At 36.4% G+C, this 26,498-nt stretch overlaps 1 protein-coding gene across 1 annotated transcript; it reads right to left on the bottom strand.

Annotated features, from left to right (window-relative positions):
* Positions 1-3,142: 3,142 nt before the first annotated feature.
* Positions 3,143-19,966, bottom strand: cfdp1 (craniofacial development protein 1). The gene is made up of 7 exons (XM_059336142.1): positions 19,608-19,966; positions 18,605-18,737; positions 16,163-16,391; positions 15,277-15,386; positions 12,104-12,229; positions 6,567-6,725; positions 3,143-4,516 (listed from the first exon to the last, which is right to left on the bottom strand). Exons 1-7 carry the CDS (start codon positions 19,675-19,677, stop codon positions 4,426-4,428), a joined length of 918 nt encoding a protein of 305 aa, XP_059192125.1. The 5' UTR covers positions 19,678-19,966; the 3' UTR covers positions 3,143-4,425.
* Between the last annotated feature and the right edge of the window lie 6,532 nt (positions 19,967-26,498).

The following is a 26,498-nucleotide window of genomic DNA, read 5'->3' as shown; positions in this document are numbered from 1 at the left end:
ATGTTCTATATTCTTGTTGCTATGAGACAGGTTTCTGTGTAACCTGCTTTATAACCCACTACTATGAATGCCTTAAGGTTATACCTAATGATCTCTTACTGTCATTGCCTCACTTGTCAAATTTGTTATCATTAATTGTAAATTACATTCTTAAAGGTGAGACACTACAGGCATAAACATTGTTTTTTCATGCACTGGTCTATTTTGAGGTTTTGGGCTATTTTTCTCCCATAATTTGTCTTCTTTTTGCATAGTGGGGGGAAATACATAGAAAACAAACATTTAGGTGTATATTTTACTGTATTTTGTAGATTTATCCTAAATTCACTAAAAGTTATCGTTCTATTGCAGCATGTAGTCTAAACCTCATCATCACAGGCATCGTTAGAAAGCTCCCACTCTCCTGCACAATATTATGTGTTTACATGTTCTATAGTGTTGTTACTATGAGTTAGATTCAATATTTTGTCTTCAAATAGTAATTTCCATTATAAATGTATGAAATCTTTCTCATGCTCTGAGCCATAAATCTCAACTTCAGCTCCACTTACAGACACCAAACTCACCAGTTTTATTTATATTCTGAAGGTTTTTACAGAAGGGTGTCTCTATATCATTCATACCGATTTATACAACATTTGGCGAAAATTGTTTTTTTTATGGCAGTTTTGACAGTATTTTCTGATTTATGAAATGATAAAGGGAGATATCCATATTTTCCATGTCCAATTTTCGTCTGTAAAAAACTTTGAATCCAACATATCAACAAAATAAAAGCATAACTTTAAAATTAGCTTTAGCCAATGATTTAGGTCCTGGAAATATATGCAAATTAGTTAATGAGTTCACACCTCATTTGCATATCTAAACATCACATTTCAGAAAACTTGTAATCTAAAAAAGTTGTCTTAATGTAAATAACAAACTTTCATGGTGATATTAATGTAACTGACTTTGAAATGTGCTCTATCCAGTGTTCAGATTCATGTGCTGTTTATATATGCAAATGAGTGCACCTTATGTGCATATATAACCATAACATTGCAGAAAAAAAATATTGTTCTAATTTAAATAACCTGGGGACATTTCATGGTCATATCTAGAAGTTAAAAAAACACCCTATTCACCTGTAGTGTCTTCCATTAAGATTAATGTCCTGGAAATATATGCAAATTAGTGCACATTTAATGAGTTCACACTTCATTTGCATATTTTAAAAAACATTTCAGAAAACTTCTAATAAAAAAAAAAGTCTTAATGCAAATAACAAACTGGGGAAGTTCCATGGTGATATCTTTGAAACTGACTTTGAAATTTCAGATTTTTGTCCTGGTTATATTTGCAAATGAGTGCACCTCATGTGCATATATAATCATAACATTTAAGAAAACTTGTAATAGAAAAAAAATAGTCTTAATTTAGATAAACTGGGGACATATTATGGTGATATCTATAAGTTAAAAAATGACCCTATTCCCCTGTAGTGTAGTTATTGTAGTTATGTATTTTAGAACATTTATCCATATTATTATGTCACATCATCTCATTTATTGAATCCTGATCAGTGCAGTGAGCAGTAAAATGACAACAGAGCTGATGGAAGACCAATGATTGATGCAGAAGCTCTTCACAGCCTGCTGTAGAGAACAAACAGTCTGACACCTCGACAAACTCAAAATGATCTGTTTGTGTTTATTGAATATCTAATATTTACATGAATAAACAGAGAGCTGCATCAAGACTCCACAGTCAAACTAACAAGATATCAAATCTCCCTCTTTCACCACTCTTCCCGTTTTTGTCCTTCTGTGTTTGTTCATAACGGGGACAAAACAGCACCCGAGGGACAGACGGTGTGGTCCTCCTCTGATATGATGGATAAGACACGGGTTTGATTGATTACTTTTCTATTACGGTATCGATCAGCATTACAGCGCTCTGTACAGTGTCCCCAGAAGACTCCTCACCTGAATGCATGAACACGTGTTTTCATAATCTCAGTGGTCAGTAGGGTGTTTCAGTGTGATGCTTTAAAAAGTAGGACAGTGTACAAATTTAAAGGCATTACATCAATTATTGTACATCATTAATGGCCTTAAAAAAACAATATTTGTTGAACAAAATGTACCCAACAATGGCATGACTCCAACCAAACCTTAAACAGAAAAGGACATACAGTCATGGAAAAAAATATTAGACCACCCTTTTTCTTCAATTTCTTGTTCATTTTAATGCCTGGTACAACTAAATGTACACTTGTTTGGACAAATATAATGATAACAACAAAAATAGCTCATAAGAGATTAATTAAAGAGCTGATATCTAGCCATTTTCCATGGTTTTCTTGATAATAACCAAAATCATTATCAATAAAACCATGGAAAATGGCTAGATATCAGCTCTTTAATTAAATTCTTATGAGCTATTTTTATTGTTATCATTATATTTGTCCACACAAATGTACCTTTAGTTGTACCAGGCATTAAAATGAACAAGAAATTGAAGAAAACAATGATCTAATATTTTTACTGTATTTAATCTTTGCTGTCTATATAATGAGCACCCACTCATACCTGTATTCTCTATCACCCAGTTAAAGCCCGTATGTATATGATTTAAATGCAATTTTAGGCTCTCAAATTATTCTGATGGTATGCATATTTGTCCAGTGCAAGGTAGTGCGTTATGATGCCAAGGGATTTCATAACATACACATGGGGGCTTTAATATTGAAGCCTAAACAGTCATGGCCTAAACACTTTCATTGTGAGATAATGAGATAATGAACTTGTTATCACAAGAAAATAGCCTTTTGTTATCCTGAGATAATTGACTCCTTATCAGGAGAAAACAAAAGGTTGTTTCCTGTTATTACTTATAATGTTTGGGTTAAATCAGCCAAGATCAGCTGACAGTGACGGACTTGGTAAACTACTTCCGTTTTTTCAAAATAAGGTGTTAACATAATACATGTAATTAAGGTTAAATGGATTGTAGTCGCAAGCAATACAATGATGTTACTTGTTCCCCTTATAAATATTTCACCCACTCTAAAAATCATGCATGTGGACTGTACAATATTTTTCAAAGTAAAAGTCCAAGTTACTGTCGTAAAATAGCTTCATGTCTTTTCAGATCTGAATTATTTTCAGCATGTATGGTATGTAGTCAGAGATGTCCTGAACTGAAATATATCAGTCAATGTCAGGAATTATAGACCAATGTGATTTTATAGATTACAGTTATACAGATAAAGGCAATTTAACTCAAATGTTTCAGTCATTGACACCAAATATTTTTAATGGTATTTCCTTTTTCATTTATAAGGGACAGGAAACACGTTTTATATGCAGTTCCATTTAGTAATTTTTCCATACATGTATTTTGTATTAACTCGTTATGCCCTTATTTTGAAAACCAGACATAGGCATATGTGTATCCTTCAGCTAACTTTATTTAAAAGACGGCCACTGTCAGCAGATCTGGGCTGTTTGAATGCATTTCTGCCAGCTAATTGACCCCCCCCCCATAATAATAAGGTAATAAGGTAAGGTAATACTAGGGTGACTATTGGTTGATCTATTACCAAAACTCTAATGGACATGAAATGTTCCTGGATGACAACACTAGATGAAGGTGGTGGGATGAAGTTAGAAGCTGAGCTTTGAAGAAGTCATCAGATAAATTAAGCCAATGGAACGTTTAGATTTTTGGATCAATTTGGCATGAGTTCAGCAGCTGTTGTGTTTTGCTCGGTTGTTGTTTCCAGCAACAAAGTGTTCAGAATGTTCTAGAACTCTGGACCGGAATCCTCTGCATAGCGACAGTTGCTATGGTCACGTAAAGTAATTTAACAGCATTCGCAAAAAAGTTCTGGTTTAGCTTCTGTGTTGAAGAACTTGGAAGTTATTTCTGCATTATGTTCACGTATCATCTGCATACAAAACAAAACAGAAAAAAGTTGTGTGAACCTGAATGTCCTTTAACCCTAAAACTCCTTAGTCCTAGTTCTGAATTAGCCATGTCATAGGCAGTAGGACAGGCAGAAATGGCCTCACTTCCCAAAAAATGACCTCAGTGTGAAGTTTTGAAACCCTAATTGGTTCTCACAAGGATGGAAGTGCAGCAACACTCAACAGCCCATCGTTCCACCATCTCGGCCTATTAATAACCCCGTCCTGAAATAGACTGGAGCCACGGCTCCAGATTGAGCTCGCTTTACTGTATGGGGGAATAGCAACTCTGTCATTAAAGAGAGAGGGAGAAAGCAAGATATAGGAAGTCTAAACATCTGTTCCACCCTGTGTGTGTGTGTGTGTGTGTGTGTGTGTGTGAGTGTGTGTGTGTGTGTGTGTGTGTGTGCGTGTGTGTGTGTGTGTGTGTGTGTGTGTGTGTGTGTGTGTGTGTGTGTGCTGTCAGTCTGTGTCAGTGTTTCACGTTGCTCTGTCGCACTGCTTTTTCTATCTCAAACTGGCGATGGTCCACGCGCTCCAAGAAGTTCTTCCGCTCCACAAACCTAAACACACACAAACACACAGAAAGAAGAAGAAGAGAGAAAGAGAACATTAGACCTACTTTTATCATAACAACCACAGAAACACTGAAAATACAATTAAAAAACATTATGAGAGCAATGTGCCCATCACACACACTTTTCCCACCACTAAACCACATCTATTTCCACTGCTTCCACTTCAGCGCAGGAAGCAGTTACACAACTTTCCCTGCAGAATGTGTGTGTGTGTGTGTGTGCGTGTGTGTGTGTGTGTAATTCTAGTCCCTGTTGTGTCTAAGTGTTTTTAAATTAGCCCCCGTCCTTCTGCTTGGTTGGAAGTTAGTACATGTTATGATATCAAAGCCTGTGTGTGCTTGCATATGCATGTGTGCGTGTATGTGTGTGTGTGTGTGTGTGTGCGTGCGTGCGTGCGTGCGTGCGTGTGTGCGGGACAGAATGACAATGAGGGAGCTAACAAAGTCAGACTCATGTTATTTCCCTGGGGTAGTCGGTCTTCCGTTGGCTCCCTATCCATCCAGACTGAAGTATGATTCCTGCTCATATGGAACAATGTTTCACTCCATTTAAACTCACTACTTTCCAGCTTCTACTTCATAATTAAAATCTCTGTGTTTTCCATTGGGCCTGCACACACAGTGGTTCAGCCATGTCAGCACTTTGGGATTGCTGACTTTAAAAAGCTGTAATGTAGGATGGATTTGTCATTAATTTGCAGAGTAAATGAGCAGTTGCCGGGTGAAGCTGTTGCTTCTCCGTAACATTCTATAATGAAACTACGAGGAGCTGCAGCATGAATATGAAATGATCTAATGCATGTATATTGCAGTACGGCACATTTTAGAGTCTGTTAATAGTTGAAACATTCAGATAAGAATCAGCACTAGAAACGAAATGAGGTGGATGCTGGCTCGAAGAAATATATGGCAAAAAGAAGATTATAAAGTGTATCAATGTACAGCAGCTAAAAAATCTTTCCTTCCTTCTTTACCAAGAATCAACATGAATATTTTGACTCTTTAAAAATGAATGCCTTGATACCATCAATACATATATGAATTGATCATGAATTTATCATCATTGTTGGTTTAGAAAAAAGAATCTGGGTCACTCGAATCAGCTTATTCATTTTTGACTTGCATACAGAGGCAAGAAAAAGTATGTGAACTACTGAAGGGACAACGTAGCTTTGTGAACCATTTGCTTTATTTTCTGAGCCTACTCGATAGCGCTCTTTGTTTAATTTAGGGCTGAAAACACACTCAATTACCATTGCTAAAGCCTTTTTTAAGCCATCTAGTGGGGTCAAAAAAATAAAGCAAATGGTTCACAAAGCTTTATTGTCCCTTCACTAATGTGAACCCTTTGGAATTACCTAGTTTTCTGCATTAAACACCATCACATGCATACATGGGCAAAATAATATATATACACACACACATTACTATACAAAAGCCTGTTTTGATAATGGACGCTTTTATTTCGAAAGGTCGAAAAGAGACTTCTTGCCGATCGTAAAACTAACTCATGTGAGTTGATACTGTGAAGTAGTGTTGGGTCAACGAAGCTTCATGAAGCATTTTTTGCTTTATTTTTTGACACTACTAGAGGGCAGTCTTGACCTTAAAAAAAGGCTTAAGCAATGATAATTGAGTGTATTTTAGCCCTTTGTTAAACAAAGAGCGCCATCTAGAGGGCTCTATAAATAAAGCAAATGCTTCACAAAGCTTTGTTGTCCCAACACCACTGTAAAGATAACTCAAGAAGTTCAATATTTATGTTTTATGTTTCTGTTTAAATAAGTTTTGGATCAAATTAAACTCAGTAATTCACGTTAGCAAGATTAAATAAAGTAAGCTAGTTTTGCTCAAATTAATACTTAAGGACCATTAAACGATCATAGATTAATAATTACCATCCCTACTCCCAGCTTTTTCACCCTAAAAATATATTCTCAATGCTGAACCCTCATTTTTGGTGATTTCTGTCATCAGAGTGGCCCTTACCCACACCACCACCACCACCACCACCCAGTGGTCTGACAGTGTCTTACCCCTCTCTGCCTCTGTTGTGGATGGCCAGCTCCTCAGTGATGCCCTCCTCTGATTTAAAAGCGTCCCAGTCCATCTTAGACTTTTCCAGCGTGCTCATCTTCTGTTTCTTTCCCCCGAAACGACTCAGGATACTCGACATGCCTGCTGGCCTCTTGGCACTGCAAACACAGGAGGGGGAACCTTAGGTGACACGCTGAACAAACACATGAACAAAGCAAGAATTATGCTCACACACCGCAAATGCCGACTGTGACAAATGCATTCATCCCAGTGAACAGGTATAAATAGCATAGAGTTACACTTTGTGTATGACAGAGACGCATTTTAGATCAGCTATTTCTAGGCGCAGAGACGTTGTTATGTAGCCCTGTAAGACTAGATACAGCAGGCAGAGACGGCAAGTTCACATCAAAAGAGAGGAGCTGCTGAAAATGTATGAGCTCAACTCAAAGCCGCTCCACTGAGACTGCACAGTATGTTTCTAAATCTCTGAAGTCACAGTGTAAGACACTTTTGGTTTTTGTTGGTGTAACTCACAGTATCTTTTCAAAGGAGGCCCGACACTTGCTGGGCTCATAGTGCAGTTACATAATGTCTATTGCACAGTTTTTGTTGTGAGAAAATCCAGAACTAGCTGCATCAGTCACAGCAAATCACTGACACTGGTATTAACCTGAATTACCTCAAGTTGCAGTTCACATCCACGTTTGTACAGACTCATATGAAGCCATATAATAATAATAATAATAATATTAATAATAATAATCATCATGATACGGAAGAAAATTGGGGCAGAGTAGGAGAAAATAATAATGAGGAGGATTTTTCCCCATTATGCAGTTTGAGAAAAAAAATCGAAATAACGAGAATAAAGTCAACTTTTCGTGTTTGGTAAAGTTGGAAAGATATTCACAGATTTTTTGTTCCCATGTCAATAACTCATCAGAGGAACATTGTTTTAGATAAACAGCACGTCCATCTAAACAGATCAGTGTAGTCATACAAAAATCCCCTTACACTTAAATGAGGTATTCTTGGTAGTAGATTACTACTAGTGTTGGGACAACGAAGCTTTGTGAAGCATTTGCTTTATTTTTTGACCCCACTAGATGGCCGTCTTGGCTTAAAAAAAAAAGGCTTCAGCAATGGTATTTGAGTGTGTTTTCAGCCCTTTATTAAACAAAGAGCGCCATCTAGTGGGCTCCGTAAATAAAGCAAATGGTTCATGAAGGTTTGTTGTCCATTCACTAGTTACTACAACTACTGTTTTGGGAGAATCTGCTTTTATGTAATTTATGTGAATTTTGTCTAAAAAATATTACTGTGAAGGTGTGAAAAAAATGCTGAAAAATAAGAATGCTTTCAAAAATAGAAATGTTAATAATGTTTTTTAATTTATTAACAAAATGCAAAGTGAGTGAACAGAAAAAAGATCTAAATCAAATCAATACTTGGTGTGACAACTCTTTACCTTCAAACCAGCATCAGTTCTTCCAGGCATTTTTTTTACACCTGCCAAGACTTTTTCACAGTAATGTATATTAGAGGTTTTGAGGAAAATCAAGTTGTAGCTTGCAGTCTACTTTACCAAACTCAAAAAAGTTGACTTTATTCTCGTCATTTCAACTTTTTTCTCGAAATGCATAATGATTTTTTTTCCTCCTCTCATTATTTTTGTGTCCTACATGGCCCCAATCTCCCAGTCATTTTGATAGATATTGCAATTGTGATATAATCACAATATTTTGGGGAATTACCATTTTTACATCACGATACATTAAAAAAATAAATTAAAATGATCATGGTATGTTTTTTGTGATTATCTGTGCCAAACAAAGATTATTTCTTCAGCCTGTTTTTAAGGCAAGACCGCCATCTAGTAGGCTCCATAAATAAAGCAACTGGTTCATGAAGCTTCGTTGTCCCAACACTAGCACAACATCTGTGTGCGGTTGAGATGCTGGCGGCAGATTTACAGAAAGAGAGAGTGAGACGGCAGCTGCACAGCAAACAAACAGCTGTGTCACCACTGGATCTTATCGTAGTACCCAACAAAACAAAATGTGTTCAAGCAGAATCTGCCAATCCAGAAAGAGAGCTAATGTGTAGCTGTTTAGAAACGTGAAGGGTGAATTACTTTTAAAATTTGGAACCAGTTCTCAGTTTCCAACCATAACCATCTTTGTCGTATTACTGCGTGTTTCTCACATCATTAGTCTTATTATGATATACATTCTGTAGTATACATGAGTTATTAAATTCCTAGGGTGAAGCTAGAAAAAGCTGTAAACCACTTTGGGAAGAATAATGATGTTCCACAGCAGACGGAGCTTTTCATTTACTGCTGCATGACTGGACACAGACGTCGTTAATTACTGTGAACCATCTAAACACCAGTCATTTTGGTATTCCACAATTACATATAGCTATGAGAAGCTCATAGTGATGCATTTTAATTGCAGCGTGTTGATGTTTGGTATGCTGCTGCAGTGAAGCTCTAGAAATACCAAACTGGATTTATAGTATTCAGTCACAATGCCTTCCATCACTTCACATCTTGGTTTTCCATCTTTTCATCAAATTCTATCAAAATTATGTTCACCGTACACAGCCCAGCCTGCTGTTGGACTGCTCCTGCTTCATGTGTGTGTGTCCTAACCCGTGTAACTGTGCAGGCCGAGACTTCCTTCCTGTCCGTTAATAGCCCGCTAACATGCCTCTGCTCCAACCACAGCTGAATCTTTTCATCTGTCCTAATAACATATTCACACTTCAGAATTTCTTGTCACTGCTGTAACCTTTATTCCTTCTGCACAAGCTTGACTGAAACCCAGCAGCGATTCCAAAGCCAACATACAGCAAACTGCACCGGGACATATTACTAGGTAGAGGTGGGGGGAAACAGTTGATACAGCATAGTATTGCGATATTTTACGTGGCAATATTATATCGATTCATGGCCGCAAAGTATCGATATTTAGGTTTCCGACAGCTCGCCGTTTTATGTCCAGTATACTCCACTTTCAGGAAAATACTAGACATTAGTGAAGGGACAACAAAGCTTCGTGAACCATTTGCTTTATTTACGGAGCCCACTAGATGTCGCTCTATATTTAACAAAGGGCTGAAAACACACTCAATTACCATTGCTAAAGCCTTTTTTTTAAGTCAAGACCGCTATCTAGTGGGGTCAAAAGATAAAGCAAATGGTTCACGAAGCTTCATTGTCCCTTCACTTCAAGACATACTGGTAAGATATAAACTAAAAGATTTAAAGGAATCTATGGGCACCTAGACATCTCTATGGGTCGGGAAGTTGTCGAAATAACACTGCAAAGTTAGGGTATTTATGTATTTTTTATGGGGATTTTTCAAAGCAGTCATGTGACCTCTGACGTCATGCTATCTCAATGAAAACAGGCTCTCTGGGTTCCCATGTAACTTTACATACATGTCTGCCTCCCAATTCAGAACTGAGAAATTTCTCTTATTTGACAAAACAATTGTTGACTGAATTTAATTTTCTGGACAGAAAACGCAGATAAACAGTTAAATCGCAATATATTGTATCGCAATATTCACCATATCGCAAAAAAAGTGCACCTGCTACGGAATCCGAAAAAAAAAAAACAAATTGTGAAAATACTGCCGGCTGCCGGAACGCTAAATTTCGATACTTGCCGGCCATGAATCGATATAATACACAAATACACAAACTATCGCAATACTATGCTGTATTGATTTTTTCCCCCCAACTCTAGTTCACATTGATCCCGCCTCGAACAGCCAACATTGAACGCCTCTGTTACTACCTCCAAAGGCGGTACAGAGCCAGGATCACCTGATCCCCCATTACGCCTCTGGGACGTTCAGATGGAAGGCGAAACGTCACAAAGGTGTAAATATTGCGGCTTGAAATAGCAGTCTGAAAGGGGCTATTGTTATTTACTGAATTGAGACTTACATTTCCTGATTGTAAAACAGAGTTAGTAATAATTACTTATGGACACTCTGACTTTACTTTTTGAACACAAAAAAATGTATTTGGTCATCTAGTAAATTGTTCAAAAGTTAGGAGTAGCAGGGATGTATAAAGGTTTATGCATTAGGTTCAAAATAGAGCTAAACATTATGTTTAAGGAGCAGCTGCACATTTTGGGAAATATGAATTCACTTCCATTCTGAGAGTGAGATAGAGCGTTAATGGATATCCTTCTTATGCCGTGTGTTAAGTTTGTGGTTGAAGTAAGGATGTGGTTAGCCTAGCTTAGCATAAAGTATGTAACACATGGATGTGCTCTCAATCTGAACATCTAATTTTCAGAAAGTATTTCCCATAATGTTGTACTATTTCTTTAATGTTGATACATTTAAAATAATAATAATAATAATATTAATAATTAATCTAATTTAACAACAGCTGAAAAATCTAAGAGCTTATGTTTAAAAAAAACGGCATTTAAGTCTTTATAAGTAGAGGCTGACTATCATTTTACAATTGTTTATTACATTAACCCTCCTGTTATGTTGCAGGTCAGATTGACCCAAGTTTTAAAATTTTTTAAAAATAGTTAAAGTATTTTTTATAAAAAGAACAAAATTTAAAATGAAAAAAATCAATGTCATGTAATACCATTGTATTTTATATTTAAGTCTTTCCAATGTACATAAAAAAAAGTTCTAACATGCATTTTTTAAAATGAAAAACGAGTGAATTATCCTCATTGAACCATGATCTGTGAGAGGTAAGGAACACCATTGCACTAAACATTGATTGAAATGGTTAGTAACGGAGTTGTTAATGAAATATAAACAATGTTTATTTTATTTTTTTAGTTTCTGACACTTTTGGATAATAAAACATGCCTTGGGTTATTGCTCTTCTTGAAAAAACGAACATAACAGGAGGGTTAAAAGAATGTCATTTCACTATTTTACTACTGTGAGGTTACACAACAGCATCATCCCAATCTGCAACACACAAACAAACGACTTCACAGGATCCATCTGTAAACACATCACGCACAAGGTTAATGAGGGAGTGGTGCTGATGGCTCTTTCCTGTTGTGCTGACACACACACACACACACACACACACATACACACAACACAACACACACACACAGATAAAAAGGAAATAGCTTGTGGACACACTGTACTTCCTGTCTTTTGGAAGATGATTTCCTGTTTCCTGTCTGGGGTTTTGGGGGGGGGGGGGGGGGGGGTATTTGGGTTATTTGAATTACCATGGCAACAAAGATATGAAATAGGTAAGGGAAAAGCACACACACAACATATAGTAAATTATTTCACAATTAATGTCTGGGTGACTCCGGCTTCCTCCCACAGTCCAAAAACATCCACTTTGGTGACTCTAAATTGCCCGTAGGAGTGAATGAGAGCGTGTTTGTCTGTCTCTATGTGTCAGCCCTGCGATAGTCTGGCGACCCGAGTGCAGATAAGCGGTTAAGGAGAATGAATGAATGAATGAATGAATGTCTGGATGGAAGCTGAAGCTTTAAATGTGTGTTGCTACCTGGGTCCAGGTGGTTCGCTGGGTGATGAGGCCTCCTTCTTGTCTCCATTTTCCTCCTCTTTGGTGTTCAGGCTCTTTAGAAAACTCTTAGCTTCTCTGGAGTCTGCTGATACCACCTTATTCACCCTGACAGTGGGAGACAGACACATAATGTGCTGAACTGTGTATGGAAAAATAATAGCAGGTGGATAGGATTTTCTATAGTACACAGTATGTCACGACGAGTGTATACAAGCTTTTCACCCCCAGGAAACACTGAAAACCTCTTGGCAAATAAAAATGTCAAATTTTGAAGCATGCTACTGCTGAGCAGCAAATATGCAATGGTTGTCATTATTTATGTCTGACACACATTTACCACTTACACAGCAAACAGTTCTCCAGTAAACATGCACAGGTTCTGCATTGTACCCATTTAAATGGTATGCCTAATTTATCTGGTTCTAAAGAGTTACTATATAGACCACCCATCAGAATAAGTCACTTTAGCGTCACACAGGATTGCGCACGCACTAGGGATGGGAATAATTAATTGGTGATCGATTAATGGTCGTTAAGAATTTGGTCTATCACGTAGAATTTTTAATCAATCTGTAAATTTTAGAATTTTAATTTTATCTATGACTGTGTATCAGTACTGACTGAACCTAAGTTGGATAAAGCTACAGTTTGCAAACTGAAAGTTGCAATAACAATCATAAAACACACAGAAATACAAGATTAAAACTAGCTTACTGTATCAAACCTTGCTGGTATGAATTACTAGGTTTAATTTGATCTAAAACTTATTTAAACACAAAACACACTTAAATATGCAAGATTACTGTGAAAACTAACATCATACCTCTTCGGGGGGCTAAAACATAAAACGCAGAACGATCGGCCGTGTTTCAGTTCAGTGAGTACTGATACGAAGTCAGAGATAAAAAATTACAATGAAAAAAAATATACAGATCGATTAAAAATTCCACTGGATTGACCAAATTCTTAACAACCATGTAGAGTTTTAGCAACTCATAATGCTCTAAATAACATACATAAGCATATAAATGTGAGTCATATTAGATGCATATGTATATCCCCATCAATAGATATCGCTTTACATAGTATATACTGTATAAAAGGACACACAGACACACAGTTAGAGCCACACATCTTTGTGTTCCTCACTATGAGGTTAGATAGGCAGGCTATATGAGGCACAACCGCTGCATCCTCTGGGAACATCAGCACTGCACAGACTCCACAACCACTTGCATCCATCACAGCAGCACTGAAAGGCTTTCCCTGTTATGTATGCTAATTATATGCAGCCATAATTACACAGAGCCCACAGTGAGGGCGAGTCTCGTCTCAGGCAGAGGATGATATCGGAATCACAAGGATAATAAACTGAAAAGACACAGCAGGCCGGGGTGGTGGATGCCTTGAATACGGTTTGAAATATTGTAGCGTTTGGAGCCAATAGTCATTGAAAAATCAATGTTTAGACTAAAACTGTCTACGACGTATAGCCAGGAGCATTTATCGCGGCTCCTGGGTTAGGTTACAATCCATGTACTAATCTTATGTTTCTGTAATTACAGAGCACACAGTTTCGTGCATAATCAATCAGAGGAATTATACCCACGGTCATATCTGGTTTCTGAATGAAGACCACTCAGACATAAACATGCACATAGGGGCGTGGCTGTCTGTGTGATATACAGTATGTTCATCTTACACAGTAATAATTATGCTGTTTTTATGGGAAACACTCGGCTGTTTGTGTGGCTCCTATTGAAGAAATGTTGTGAGCCTAGGATAATTACCAAGGAGACATGACTGCAAACTGAGTCTGTTCCAGGGGCTAAATCTACTGCTCACACTGTCAGCTACATATAATACAATTATTACTACTGCTTACATTGTAGGATCAATTGTAACAGTCTGTTGAGGCTGATTTTACATATGTTTTTCTTGTCTTAGTACCATAAATCTAAAATGTTCATCACACCCTATGATCAGACAGACATTTATGATTCATATTTATCAACTTTCAGTGGAACATGTTAAGTGGTTAAATTACAAACACAAACAGAATGTGTAGGAGACATCATGCACTAAAATACCCACTTAAAACTAAATTCATATCTGACTAAACCACAGCAGCAGATTAATGCTATCCTACTGCTGTTCATGGCCTTCGATTAATGTGTGTGTGGCACCACCTACTGATCAATGTGTGAATGGTTTGACAACTCACCTTGCTTATATACCTGAATACAATTTGAATTTATTTTTTTAGGGTATGGCAATTACACTCAATGGATCGGGGAAGATTATATAAAGAAATTGTCATTATATATATATTAATTAATATACATATATATATATATATATCAATATACTCCTGAACAAAATCTTAAGAGCAGGGGAAAAAGTATATGCATATTGCACTGGTGGAACATAACCAGGTTGTAAGTAGAACTTCGAAATGCAAAAAGAATAAACAGGAGCAAAAGTCAAAAAATTAGAATAGGCAATATATGGAAAACTGCATTGGAACTCATACAGGCTGTTCATCAGCTGATCCATAGCCTTAAAAAGTCAAAATCTGTGCAAAAATCTGGCTTTCATGTAATTTTCTTACAGGCATTCACACTGTCATGACCCCCTGATGGCAAAGGCAAAAAGGCTTTCTCTTTTTGAACGTGGCAGGATTGTTGAGCTGCACAAGCAAGGCCTCTCGCAACGCACAATCGCTGCAGAGGAATGGTGTGTGAGAGTGTGTATATATAATATATATATATATATATGGTGGCAAGAAAAAGTATGCAAACCCTGTAAAATGGCCAAGTTTCTGGACCAGCACTATGAATGTTTAATGGATGTGTTCAATAAAGACCTGAACTATTAGAATTGTTTGTGTGGTATAAGGTTGAGCACATTGTGTTTGTCTATACTTGGGACTTAGATGCTGATTGGATAACAACGCATGACAAAGTAATGCAGAAATCTAGGTAATTTCAAAGGGTTTGCATATGTTTTCTTACCACTGTCTGTGTATCTTATTATTTGGTACATCTTCATAGCCCTTGTGTTTCCCTTACTCCAAAAACGTGTTTGTGGTTTATGAAAAAGTGTTCATGGTCAAACGGTCACAAAATGTTGGTGATGGTTCAGAGGCATACCTAACTTCCTCTCCAGCGAAGTCAAACACTTTAGTGATGGTGACTTTAGCAGCTTCTGATGCTTTTGTTTCTGTACTCAAAGGAGCAACCTTCAATACTGAAGAATCATCCTGAGGATAAAAACGAAAGAATCCGTCTTTAATGAAGAGACACAGAACGCACTGTTGGTTTGATGATTAATGCCTTAATACATTGATACATTGATATATAATCCACCTGTTATATTGTAAGTGGTATCAAAAGTCAGGGGCCTATATGTCTGAGTTTACAACATCAGGGGTTCCACTTTATTCATTTTGTAGCGGCAGCCTGCCAATGCTAAATTTTGCCCGCTGCTACTTCAGAATAGGGGATTGTTTTAATTTTTTAACACCTTCAAAATAAAAGCAAACACATGTAGCATTCAAAATAAGAGCACATGGATGAGTCCGCCGCAGATTTACAAGAAGACAAAAATCTAAATATGATGTCTTAAATAAAACAGAACAACCCTTATTCTCCTTTACAATAATGTATTAAATGATTAAGATGGAATAGTGCCATTAGAATGTGCAAGAGGCACCAAATTTAGACTTTTAGGGGAAAAAAATTTTCGGGTCCCCTCATTATGGTCTCAGAAAATCCTGTGGGAAACACTGGTTCAAAAGCTTGTTTTGCAATTCAGTGTCATTTTTTATACTTTCTAAATTGCTGATTGATATTTACAAGCCCACACCATCCAGGGGACAAATAACCCTTTACCCCCACTGCTGAAAAAATCCTAATGTTTCATTTGGACTCTATGGGTTAATTTCCTTAAAAGCACCTTTACAGAGTTTGGTTTAGAATTTGGTGTGCTCCGTGTGTTTAAAACATGATACCACCTTCATTTTAATAACATATTTACCTCCCGTGTGCTGCTCGACTGGGAGACGGGTGCGGCGTCTTTGGGTCTGGTTCCAACGTCAGACAGGAAACTCGCCCAGAGGTCATCTGATTTTTTCTTCTGTCTTGCCTCGACCTCCTCCTGTACCTCTGGGACTTTTCTCACCTCTTCCTGTGGCAGCGGAGCCTCTTCTGCTCCACCTCCGTCCTTATCTTCGCCGTCTACTTTCAGCACTCCTTTCTTCCTGTTTCTGTACATAATAATAGGAGACATAATCTTAGTTAATATTATGGGACACCTAAATTTGATTGCTATCATGTGCAATCAAGTACATATACTCAAGTACTGTACTTAAGTACAATTGAACATTTTACACATTCACTCATAACAGTATATATAAGTAGATAAAATTAGTCCTAGTCTTAGTCCTTAGTTTAGAAAACCAAAACACTTGTCACATAAATGCAACAGTACAAATAATCTTATAATATATATTGAATATATAAAACAGTCCGAGTGGGTCCATTCTGCATGAGTAATTTTACTTTTGATACTCTAAGTACATTTAGATGCTGATACTTTTGTACTTTTACTTAAGTAAGAGATCTGAATACTTCTTCCTCCACTGACCATGTGTCTGAGATTTAAAACAAAACACACTGAATGCACTGAAATGTCCTAAATTTTATGAATTGGATAAAAATGTCAGACATTCCTGGTCAATAATTTAGCCACTAAACATGACTGTGGATCAAATGCTTTTTATACAAGAGTTAAGTTTTGTTTCAGGTCACAATGGGAAGACTGGGTCATTATATTTATTGCTATTTATTGCACAATTTTCAAGTCATGTCTCATACATGTATTACTATGCTTTTTGACCCCACTAGATTGCAGTCTTGCCTTTAAAAAAAAGGCTTTAGCTTTTAGCCATCTAGTGGGCTCTGTAAATAAAACAAATGGTTCACGAAGCTTCGTTGTCCCTTCACTACCAATAATAGTCATTCATTAAAATGTGTATATGTTAAGTCAAGCCCTGTATCTGAAGTCATCCAATAATCACCTATGCATGAACATATTTTATATTTTATTTGTGTAATTACACAGGGTTCCAGAGGAGAGTTTTAATGATTCATGGGCTTCATCCGGGTTTCACAGCCTTGCCTTTAGGCCAGTCACGGTAATTACTAGTGTTGGGACAACGCAGCTTCGTGAACCATTTGCTTTATTTATGGAGCCCACTAGACAGCGCTCTTTGTTCAACAAAGGGCTGAAAACACACTCAATCCATTGCTGAAGCCTTTTATTTAAAGCCAAGAGCGCCCTCTAGTGGCGTCTAAAAATAAAGCAAATGGTTTATGAAGCTTCATTGTCCCAACACTAGTAGTTACTATATTGACTTATCGTTTGATATGTAAAATGGACACGATTTTTTTTTTCTGGGCTCAATATATTGTCGTTTACATGTCGTTACATGTACACATTGCTCATCAACACACTCCACACACACGCACATGCACACACATAGAGTGCCCTGCGTCTTGAAGGAGACATTCCACTCTTATAATCTACATCTTCCAAACAGCCATTCCAGATGTTTATATATTTTTATAATATATACTTTAATATTTTATGTTATATACTAGCCTGGCTAACGGCAGACTATATCGAGCGCGCAAGGCAGTATGGGTATACCCAGGCTAATTATATACATGGAAATAACACATTTTATAGATCCATTACAAATAGAATGAAACATTTCATGTCTTAATTTATTACATTTCTCCTAATTATAATGATTATGGCTTACATGTAATGAAGACATAAAAGTCAGTGTCTCAAAAAATTTGAATATTACAAAAGACCAATTTTAAAAAGTATGTTTAATATGGCAATGTTGGCCTCTGAAAAGTATGTCCATCTATATAAACTCCATACTTGGTTGGGGCTATTTGACTTGAACTACTGGAAATGGACTTTTCCATCATATTCTAACTTATTGAGATGCACCTGTATTATTTATATTAATTGTTTTTTTTATTGTAGTTTATTTATTTATCCAGAATATTTGAATATTTCTTATCCACATTTCAATTCCAATGTTTAATCGTGAGAATTAAATGTTCATTGCTCTTGAAAATAATGTATTATTATGCTCTATTATCATTATATAAGCGGCATAAAATGGTCTTAAAACGACATCAATGACAATATTGTTCATCGGGATTTTTTCTGGGACAATATACCGTCCTTAAAAAAATGTTATTGCAACAGGCCTACTTGCCCTGCTTGTTACTTGATCTGTAACTAGTAAAATTGTCGTGACAGCAGCATTTAGCAACAGAGCGTTAAAATAATTTGCATATGACTGTTATTTAGCTCGTTTCAGCAACATGATAAAGAGCTCTATAGTGATTATATTGATGCAATTATACTCAAATAATGTTCTTTCAAGCCTCCCACCTCATACTGATGTCCTGTTTCTTCTTCTTCTTCTTCCTCTTGCTGACATCATCAGGATGTGGCACACTGTCACCTTCGTGCAGAGGGTCTTCCTTCTCGCACTCATTAATGTCGTCCTCACTGAGGTTATCATCTGAGGAGAGAGAACAGGAAGCATTGGGAATGACAAGAATAAGATGATGTGAATACACAGACATCAACTTATTTTAGTTTACTGAATTTCAGCAAAATCATGTTATGATATGATTTTATTTCATTTAATTGTTCAGCAGAAGTGTTGTTGGCTAAATGAATGTCTCTGCGCCACCTGTAGTTTCAAGCTGACAAAAATAATTATTGAAGTTTTTCTTTGAAACATTTACCTTCAATATCAGTTTGATTACTGGAGGTAATGCAAACCTTTTCCATAGCATATATCAATACTTGGGATTGGGGAATCTGTTTTAAGATTAAGATTTCCTTTATTAGTCCCACAATGAGGAAATTTCCAGAGTTACAGCAACAAAGTGGATAGCAAGATTAGGAATTAGGAGCATGCTGTTTGTAATCGTTCATCAGTTGTGGTCATCGAGGAGTGAATTACATTCACTGAGAAGCCAATCAATAATAAATGTTCGTTATGTTAGTCATGTTATATAAATATAATGAAAACAACGAAATAGCTCATAAGAGTTTAATTCAAGAGCTGATATATATATAAATAGCCATTGTCCATGGTTTTCTTGATAATAACCAAAATCATTATCAAGAAAACCATGGAAAATGTCTAGATATCAGCTCTTAAATTAAACTCGGATGAGCTATTTTTGTTATTATCATTATATTTGTACAAACATATGTACCTTTAGTTGTACCAGGCATTAAAATGAACAATACATTGAGGGAAACAAGGGTGGTCTAATATTTTTTTTCCATGACTGTATTAGCACTCAGTGGACCCCTCCATGTGATGTGTCCTGTAGTAGCTTAACATTACACTGCTGTGTGTTTGTACCGCCCTCACCTGATGGGACGTAGTCTGCATCTTCATTAGACGAGTATCCATCAGAGTCGTAGTCAGAATAGTTCATCATTTTGGAGAAAAAGCTGCAGCTTATTAGCCAGTGTGTTTCCTACAGGATTATTTATCGCCTTCAAGACGTTACAAACGCGACCAGAACTGGCTTTTAAATGTCTCCTAGCGAACAGAAATACGTTTGCGAAGTTGCTCTTTTAATTCTGTAGTAAATACGATTAAATTCAGTGTGCGAAATGTATGAATTAGGATGCTATTGTAGCATTTCTGGAAAATAGACAATACAACGTGACGTCTTGGGGGCGACGACGGCAAGCGCAAATGTTCAAACTTCGCTTATTGCGCTCTTCTTCTTTTTGTGGTTTAACGAGCAGGCCGAGATAAGATGCACTAGCGCCGCCTACAGGACTGGAGGTACGGATGAGAATTTATAACCTACCAGTGTTGGATGAAATATAGAGACCCCTTACTTAATTAAAAGTACTAATACTATAATGTGAGAATACTACATTACCAGTAAAAATCATTCAAAATGTACTGAAGTAAAAGTGCAAAAGTATAAGCATCAAAATGTACTTAAAATCAAAAGTAAAAGTGCTTGTCATGCAGAATGGCAACACTCAGGTTGTCAAATATATTTCAAATATATTATTTGATAATAATAATAATAATAATAATAATAATAATAATAATAATAATAATAATGCAATAATGTAAGCAGTGGTTTATTTTCTCAAGCCAGGGCTCATTTTAACCACTTAATATACTGTTATGTGGTTTAATTTAATTAAAAAATGTCTAGTCACTTTAAATTGACCATGTTTTTTATGTTAAATCTCGACCTGAAAATATAGTGAAGTAGAAGTATAAAGCTACATAAAATGGAAATACTCAAGTATAGTACAAGTACCTCAAAATTACTAGTTAGTAATTTTAGTACTAGTTAGTACTAGTTAGTTACTTTCCACCTCTGAAAAGTACTAATACCACTCACAATTACTCCACTACAAGTACTACATTCAAAATTATTTAAGTAAAAAAACATTGCTTAAATAAATTATTATATTGTTATTTAAGACAAATAAATGTATGTATGGCAATTAAAAGTAAGATACAACTGAAATATCTTGTCATACTTAACATGTGACAAGGTATTTTCATGTTATCAAATCTTAAATATGGCTGGTAAAAGCACAAATAATATTCCAAACATAATTTTAATGTGTACTCATGTTGTCTTCTGATTGGATCTTTGGTTTTGTTGAATGAAGTGCTAAATAAAATTGTCACATTGGTTTTTTTTGTATTAGGTTGTATGCAGTGTATGAAGAGTGAAGCAATGATTACAATCAAACTATAATATACGCCATTAAAGGACCAACTGCCTGTGGATGTCTCAGAACCACTTACCAAGGAGTATCGAAATGCTTTACAAGCAGCAGAGGGTGCTGTTTGATTAAATTATTGGTGGAGCATCTTGAGCATTTTAGTTTACAGCCCACATTCAGTCCAATTGATCCAATTAGTAGGCTGGACCAAAAAAAAAAACATGATAAAATAAGCTCCAAATGTTTCCATTTCTTTTCGTGTATAAGGTTCACTTTTCAGAGGACATTCTGAAAATGTTTACAATGAATGAACAATCAATTTACAAAAGAGATGATGAACAGCCTGGGGTGTCTTAAGAAAAATAACAATATGTATTATTATGGATGAAGTTACAATATGCATTTCAACATTCAGTCAGTTTAATCAATGTTATTACATGTGCATTATGTTTTACTGATAACAATGCATCTACAAAGGCACAAAATGGTATAATTAAGTGTAATTTATACAGAAATAACATTCAGTCAGTCTAGAAGTCAATGTCATTACAATATAATTTATAGATCACAGAGTTATACCTCTGGAACTGAACAACAATACAGTACAGTACATTCATTCCCACACCACAGCCACTAAAATGGAAGTTTCTGAGGAAGCGGATTACATTATCTCCAGCCTTACAAACTATTTACAAACCAACCATTTTGGCAGTACCTTAACAGCAGGCTTCCTATTTTGCTTCCTGTGTTTCCCCGCCTCTGTTATAACATGCCCCGTCCTGATTAGTTTCACCTGTGACAAGCAGTCAAGCATTCCCTTTGTGACTAGTCATTGTTTGTATCGAACTGCTTTGTATTTTGCCTTTTGGTCTGTACTCTTTGGATACCTTTGCCTAGCTGTAGTGTTGGGACAACGAAGCTTCGTGAAGCATTTGCTTTATTTACATTTACATTTTCATTTAGTCATTTTAGCAGACACTTTTATCCAAAGTGACTTACAGAAAAAGGGAAACAATCAAGGTGTAGTGCTAGTGACGATTATTTAAGAATAGAATTGTCATTTGGTGCCCAAGAGACAAAGAGATGGCACTCTTTGTTTAACAAAGGGCTGAAAACACACTCAATTATCATTGCTGAAGCCTTTTTTCAAGCCAAGACCGCCATCTAGTGGGGACAAAAAATAAAGCAAATGGTTCACAAAGCTTCGTTGTCCCAACACTACCTAGTTGACTGCCTTATCATGTACCAACTAAAGCTTAGTAAAGCTTGTTTTGAACTAAACTGTTCAACTATGTAGTGTTTAGCACTCTTACCTCACAGCAAGAGGGTCGCTGGTTCGACTCTGGAGTCAGTCTTCTGTGTGGAGTTTGCATGTTCTCCTCATGTCAGTGTGAGTTCTAACCCAGTACTACGGCTTCCATCCAAAACACGCAGCTTAGGTTTAATTGGTGACTCTAAATTGCCCGTAGGAGTGAATGAGGGCGTGATTGTCTGTCTCTATGTGTCAGCCCTGCGAAAGTCTGGCGACCTGTCCAGGGTGTACCCTGCCTCTTGCCAAATGTCCGCTGGGATAGGCTCCAACCCCCCGCAACCCTAGTGCAGATAAGCAGTTAAGGAGAATGAATGAATGAATGTTGTGCTCTGGTGTGACAGTACAAACATATTATCATCCAGATTTATCAATCGTGTATCATGTGTCCCTTTTTCGGCGGATTTTTCGCTACTGCAGATAACTTTGTCAAATTGTAATGTATATTAATGTTGTGAGTATATTAAAATGTGCTTTCTCAACTTCTAAAATTTTGATTTGAGGGGGCAAGACATTTATTTAAGGGGGCTCGGCCCCCTCTTGCTCCTGCGTAGAGCTGGCCTCGCTTCTGATTCTGATGCTATGATACACCATTAAGTGTACACATCCAACATCGTACGTGCGTGTAAAGCCGCTGATTATGATTCAAACCCATAAAACTTCTCTGGACTCAGTGCTTCCTTGGAGCAGCAACAGCATGTCAAACAAATACACAGGTCTCTGCCTCACAAGTGACTTTTAAGGAAAAGGAAAGCCGCTATATAAGTAGTTAAATGAGCCCTGTCTTTACAAAATTAAAACATTGCTTACATAGAAACATGAATACAAATAATGTAATAATATATTCAGAATATATAAAACAATATGAGTTGGTCCATTCTGCATAACGAGTACTTTTACTTTTGATATATAAGTACATGTTGATGCTGATACTTTTGTTCTTTTACTTCAGTGAGTTTTGAATGCAGGACTTTTATTTGTAGTGGAGTAATTTCACAGTGTGGTATTAGTACTTTTACTTAAGTAAAGGGTCTGAATACTTCTCCCACCACTGGTGCACACAACAGGAAGCCTAGACTGGCATGTGCATGTGTTGGAGTGGAGATACACATAAGACTTGAAAAAAAGAACAGGGATGAAGGCAGGATAAGATGACTGATGGCATAATGTGCAGAATAAATCAATGACACCTTGAATAAGACAAGGTGACTGACCGCATACAGTATAGCAAGCATCCTCATTTGAGTGAGTGAGTGAGTGAGTCACCTAATGATTGTTGTTGGTTGTTATACAGGACTAAATTACTGATCGTGACTCATGCTCATCAGTCCAGGGGAAAAAAATACAAAAAGAGAGAGGGTTTTAAAAACCACTAAAGAATTAATACTCCAAATATCCCAAATATAGTGTTTTAGTGAGTTGTAGTAAAAGTAGATATCATGTTAGCTGTCTAACTTTGAAATGATTTGCCAAACAAAAGTCTTGGAAATCACAGCTGCCTATTTTGGTTCAGAGGAAGAACACAGACAGCGAAGATCATAAGAAGCAAAGAGAAATGTTCCAACAAAGAGAGACAGCCATTATACCTTCTCTGCCCAAATAACACATAATTGCTGTGTCACGATGTAATATGTTTAGATGGCTGGCGCGCGGCTCCATTTGAAGATGACCTAAATGACGAGTGATTAAGTGTAATTTGCACAGATTAATAGCGGGAGGTGACAGAGTGGTGCTCGTCATCCGCTGGGTTTAGTGGAGAGGACGGGCGATTATCTCTGTGATCAAATACACAAACCATGTGAAATGACTTGATGTTTAGTTTAGTTTGATTGCAATGCCCATCGCCTGAAAGAGAACTCAATGATCAAACTCTGGAGTATTTCCACCTCTCCAAATATTTTATATAATAATGTTACCAGTAGTGATGCTGTTTTTTTTTTTAACAATTAAATATATTTATATATAATATATTACTAAACATTGTTTATTATATAATGCATTTCATATACACAAATGCAGATCAAGGATCTTTTGACAAGAGTAATGACAGAACAAGAATAGAAAGAGCAAACAATTTAAACAAAAGAAAACTTTATATATAGTTGTAAATAGATAGATAGATAGATAGATAGATAGATAGATAGATAGATAGATAGATAGATAGATAGATAGATAGATGGATAGATGGATAGATGGATAGATAGATAGATAGATAGATAGATAGATAGATAGATAGATAGATGGATAGATATGCATATATATAAAATATGTATTTGTAAAATAGGAATGCTTTCAAAAATAGAAATGTTAATCTCCCTTTGCCTTCAAAGCAGCATCAATTCTTCTAGGCAATTTTTCACATCTGCCTAAAACTTTTGCACAGTGCTGTATATATTTATTTATGTCTTGAGTGAGAATAAAAAATCTGACATTAGATTGCTTAAAACCCCTTTAGCATCCCGGCCTTTTGTTTGTTTGTTTTGTATCTAAATATAAGGTATTGCAGCTGCACATCAACAGAAGGCAGCTTTACTTTATTTCTTCTGTTTGTCTGTTTTCTGGGCTATATGGTGGTGTAGTGGTTAGCACTCTTATCTCACAAGAGAGTCGCCGGTTCGACTCCAGCCTGCGGCTCTTCTGCGTGCGTGGGGTTTGCATGTTCGCCCCGTGTCAGCGTGGGTTCTCACTGGGTACTCCGGCTTCCTCCCACAGTCCAAAAACACAACAAAAAATGTATTTAAAATTTATTAACAAAAATCAGTGTACCTAGTAAACCCAGTAACCTTTTATGAGTTATTTCGGTAACATGTCACCTTTTTGACAATATACAGTGCTTAACAAATTTATTAGACCACCGGTTTATGCCCCAGTGTCCTAAATTAACTGCAATAGCAATTACCAGAATCATTTTCTATGTTTCTGTAATGGTTAAAGCACCAGTATGTAGAAGCTGTTTAACCAAAATTATATTTTTAATGCTAAAATATAACTATTATTGTTATCCATGAATTTTTAAATTTACTGTTTAAAAAAACCCTGTAAAAATAGTAAAGCACATTATTATTTCTTGATTAAGAGTCAAATTATAGGTATTTACTTTCTTCTTCTTTATTCTTTAACAGAAAAAATCGTTTTCGTGATTGAATGTTGCTTGATTCATTACTGACTTCTGGCTCAAATCTGGGTATAAAAAGATTAATTCAGCAAGTTATATGCCAAATATAGATAAAGAAAGATTTCTAAAATATTTACGTTTTCTCGTTTTTATGACAGGTGGTGTAATAAATGTGTTAAGCACAGTACATGCAGTTTTTTGTCTTGTTGCAGCTCTATATTTCCATATTAAGGAGATGGAAGGATGAGAAGTTAGTTTAGAGGACACAAAGAAGACGACGTTGAAGGAAGAACTGATACAATAACCAGTCCTGATTTGGCCTTTGGTCACATTGAGGAGGAAACTGCTCAGAGGCAGATGCTCGTCATCCAACAGAAATAGAATTTTAATCAGAATTTTCTGCTGTTTTTCATGTTTCTACTTTTGTGTGTGACTGTCAGTCTTAAGACCTCTAATGGATTTCAAGTGTGTGTGTTGGTGTGGATCCCAGGATGATCCCAGCCTCTCTAAATGCTAATGATGTGTGTAGGAGAGTGATCGAGAGAGAGCCATGCTTTAGCCCAGCAGGGAAGCACCATGAATATAATCGACCTGCAGCTACTCAGGCTTCCTCATTCATTGCAAAATAATAATAATAATGATGACCAAGCGAGAGGCTGAATTTTAGCTTCAGATGTAGGAGCTGTATCACCTGAAGGGACCTATCCTCTTTGCCTTATGTGTCATCTTTTTAACTCAAGATACATTTCATGGACCCCTCAGCTTGTTTTTTAATGGGTTTCCTTTAAAAAAAAAAAAAAAGTTCACGATTTCTATCCATAATAGTCAACATGTGAGACCCTAGGAACATGACATCTATTTATCTATTTTGTTCCTCTCATGAAGGTGGACAACAAAATGTGAAAAGAGACACACTCTACACCTTCATGATTGGAAAGGAGCAGCAAGAAGAAAACATTTCTTATGTTTGTCTGCCCCCTACTTGAACAATAAAAATAAATAAAAAAGAAAAAAAAGAAAAAGAAAAAAGATGGTCTGACATAATGCTAAATAAGTTGAACAGTTTGTTCACAAACCTCTAGCTTATTTTAAGTGAAAACTAAGGTGAATAGTAAACTTATTGCCTG

This window comes from Centropristis striata, chromosome 6, assembly GCF_030273125.1.
Source record: "Centropristis striata isolate RG_2023a ecotype Rhode Island chromosome 6, C.striata_1.0, whole genome shotgun sequence".
Classification (NCBI taxonomy): Eukaryota; Metazoa; Chordata; class Actinopteri; order Perciformes; family Serranidae; genus Centropristis; species Centropristis striata.
This window is presented reverse-complemented; position numbering and strand designations above follow the sequence as displayed.

What these genes read in the sequence shown, in the direction of transcription:
- cfdp1 (XM_059336142.1), bottom strand. Translation starts at nt 19,677, where the DNA reads ATGATGAACTATTCTGACTACGACTCTGATGGATACTCGTCTAATGAA. An exon ending in TGCAGACTACGTCCCATCAG is followed by an intron (nt 18,738 to 19,607) that starts GTGAGGGCGGTA and finishes CTCTCTCCTCAG; the next exon opens with ATGATAACCTCAGTGAGGAC. An exon ending in CACAACAGAGGCAGAGAGGG is followed by an intron (nt 4,517 to 6,566) that starts GTAAGACACTGT and finishes GTGTGTGTTTAG; the next exon opens with GTTTGTGGAGCGGAAGAACT.